This window comes from Pteropus vampyrus, unplaced genomic scaffold, assembly GCF_000151845.1.
Source record: "Pteropus vampyrus isolate Shadow unplaced genomic scaffold, Pvam_2.0 Scaffold1000006329, whole genome shotgun sequence".
In the NCBI taxonomy this organism is placed as follows: Eukaryota; Metazoa; Chordata; class Mammalia; order Chiroptera; family Pteropodidae; genus Pteropus; species Pteropus vampyrus.
Genome location: NW_011920731.1, coordinates 1 through 2,844, shown reverse-complemented (window position 1 = coordinate 2,844; position 2,844 = coordinate 1). Strand labels below are relative to the sequence as shown.

The window sequence follows — 2,844 nt, the reverse complement described above, 5'->3', positions numbered from 1 at the left end:
CCCGGCAGGACCCAACTGTCCCATTAAAGGTGCACTCGGCACACGCTTTCGCAGTACCTGCCCTCCCAGACCTCGAAAATTTCCCCCATTGGTCAGAGAGAAACTCTCTCCACATCCCACCCTCCCTGGGGAGCCCGCCTGTGCTGGCGAAAGGCTGCTGCCCCAGCGACCTTCCGCCACCCGCCCCATCTCAGTGCCCTCACGGCGAGTGGGAGAGGGAGGCGCCAGGCGGGGTGGGTCGCTGAGGCCAAGAGGGATGGCGCGGAGGAAAACCGAGCGAGGGCGATGAGCTCATAGGCTTCGACGGGAGAGTGGCCGCAGCGAACGCAACCGGGAAGGCAGGAAGATGGGGAGCTGCGGGGGCGGGAGGGCGGCGGACGGCCGCCCCGGGTTCGAGGCAGTCGCCGCAGAGCTCCAGACCCTCCGCTGCAAGGTTCCCCAAGGCCCAGGGCGCACGGGAACCACAGGCAGAGAGTGGGTTGGAGGTTGGGGGGAAGGCGCTCCAGGAACCTAAATCCTCCACCCCAGAGCGCCCCGTCTCCACCACTCCTCAAACTCCTCCCTGCCCCAAGGGCTGCGTCGCCCTCTCCCACTCCCGGCGCAGGAATCACAGGTGGGCAGCGGGCCGGGGCACAGGTGGGCGTGGGGGGGAGTCCCCGCGGTCCTCGGGCGCGGGGCGTTGGGGCTCGGGGGGGCACACTGCGAGAGCCAAGCTTTGTTAGGGACGCTCCCGGGAGCCACGCGCCCGGCGTACGCGCTTCCTCAGGGGGGCCGGGCGTGGGGCCGCGCCCGCCCCGATTGGCCGAACTGGCGGCCCGCGATTGGCTGAGACCCCGGCCTCCGCCCCTCAGCCGCGGGGGCCCGGGCGCGAGTCAGCGCAGCGCAGCGCGGCGCGTGCTGCCACCGGGGGTCTCGCGCGCCTCCGGGGTAGCTGTGCGGTCCCCGTGGCCACGCCCTTCCCTCCATGGCGCGCGCTGCGCGTGCCGACGGCTGGAGGCTCCCGGAACTAGCGGGCTGCGCGTGGGGGTGGGCGTACCGGAAGGTCGCAGACCTGCGGACTGCTCTCGGGAGGCGGGGGTCGCCCCGGGGACCTGCTGACAGTGCCCAGAGGTGGGGGGTGCGCACGCGGGACCTGCGTACTGCGTCTTGGGGGGCGCACTGAGCACCTGCCGGGAGCGGGGGCCCACTCCGGACCTGCAGACTGCACCTGGGGTGTGGGCGTACTGGGGACCTGCGGACGGTGCTCCAGGGACGGGCTGGGGGGCGCCCTCCGGACTTGGTCTTTGCAGGTAGTGTGCGAAAGGGGGAGGGCGAAGCGTGGCGGGAGGGCGAGGCAAGCGAAGGAGGGCGTGAGAAAGGCGGCGGCGGCGGCGCGGAGGAGGGTTATCTATACATTTAAAAACCAGTCGCCTGCGCCGCGTCGAGAAGGCCAGGGGAGCGTCCGACCGCACGCGCGGGACACGAGCGCCCCACGCTCCCCAGCGCGCACGGCCAGCCATCTCTTGGCCTCTTGCGCCTCGCTGTCCCGGGGCCCCAGACAACCTGGGACGCGTACCCTGGGGAGTCGCTCGGCGGCACAGTGCCACAGGCCCCCTTGGGGCGCGACTGTCGTCCTGCCGCCCGACCCTCGTTCCTCTGCCTGCACTTTCCTGCGGTGTACGGGGGCTCAGAGGAGGCTCCGGGCGAGTGGATGCAGGTGCGATGGACAGCGGCGCGCTGCCGGGGCCCGCGCCCCCCGCTGCTGGCGTCCCAAGCGGCTGCGTCGCACGGCGGCGACCCATGTCCCCAGAGCTGTTGCGCTGTAGCCGGCGGCGGCGGCCGTGCGCGGAGGACACCGGGGGTGGCACGGCGGCCGTGGCGCGGCGCAACGAGCGCGAGCGCAACCGCGTGAAGCTGGTGAACTTGGGGTTCCAGGCTCTGCGGCAACACGTGCCGCACGGCGGCGCCAGCAAGAAGCTGAGCAAGGTGGAGACGCTGCGCTCGGCCGTGGAGTACATCCGCGCGCTGCAGCGCCTGCTGGCCGAGCACGATGCCGTGCGCGCCGCGCTGGCCGGGGGGCTGCTGGCGCCCGCCGTGCCGTCCGCCGGGGCCCGCGGGCCGCCCGGGACCCCCGTCGCCGCCGCTTCGCCCTCCTGCTCCTCGTCGTCCCCCGGCCGCGGGGGCAGCTCAGAGCCCGGCTCCCCGCGCTCCGCCTACTCTTCGGACGACAGCGGCTGCGAGGGCGCACTCAGCCCCGCGGAGCGCGAGCTGCTCGACTTCTCCAGCTGGTTGGGGGGCTACTGAGCGCCCCGCGCCGCGAGGTAAACCCAGGGCAACGGGGGAGAGGGAGTGGAGGAGGTCGGGGAGGCCCGGGAGGCCGGCCGTGGATGGAGAGGCCTCAGCGCTCACACCCTAACAGCCCGCGGAACCGAGCGCCAGGCCCGGGGATGGCTTTGATTTCGCTCACTGTTCATTTTCCCCAAACTTTTTCAAGCCTGTGCAAGACCAGCGTTTGTTTGTCCGGGGTTGCAAAACTTCCTCTCGCCGCTCCGCCGCCGAAGAGGGAGGGGGCAGACGGGGGAGGGGGGCGGCCCTGGGGCGGGTGAGGCCCCGAATGCAAGCGGATTCCGGGGCAGATTAGGGTGCTGGGAGGCGGGGTGACTTTGCATTGCAAATCGCGCGCCCGGGCCGGGCGGCAGAAATGAGTCCGCGGGTGCGGAGCCCTGACTCACTGCGGCTCCGAGCGCCGCCCCGCCCCCCGCCCTGGCTCGGGCCGCAGACCAGAGCAGAGGCACCCACGGACTCGAGTTCCAAAATCAGCCAAGCAAACGAAACCGCCGCCTTCGCTCGTCGGGGAGGGGGTGG

General features: G+C 72.1%; 1 protein-coding gene across 1 annotated transcript; it reads left to right on the top strand.

Annotated features, from left to right (window-relative positions):
• Positions 1 to 854: 854 nt before the first annotated feature.
• On the top strand, positions 855 to 2,813 carry ASCL2 (achaete-scute family bHLH transcription factor 2). The gene has a single exon (XM_023527190.1). The coding sequence runs from the start codon at positions 1,702 to 1,704 to the stop codon at positions 2,281 to 2,283; it is 582 nt and encodes a 193-aa protein (XP_023382958.1). The 5' UTR covers positions 855 to 1,701; the 3' UTR covers positions 2,284 to 2,813.
• Positions 2,814 to 2,844: the final 31 nt, after the last annotated feature.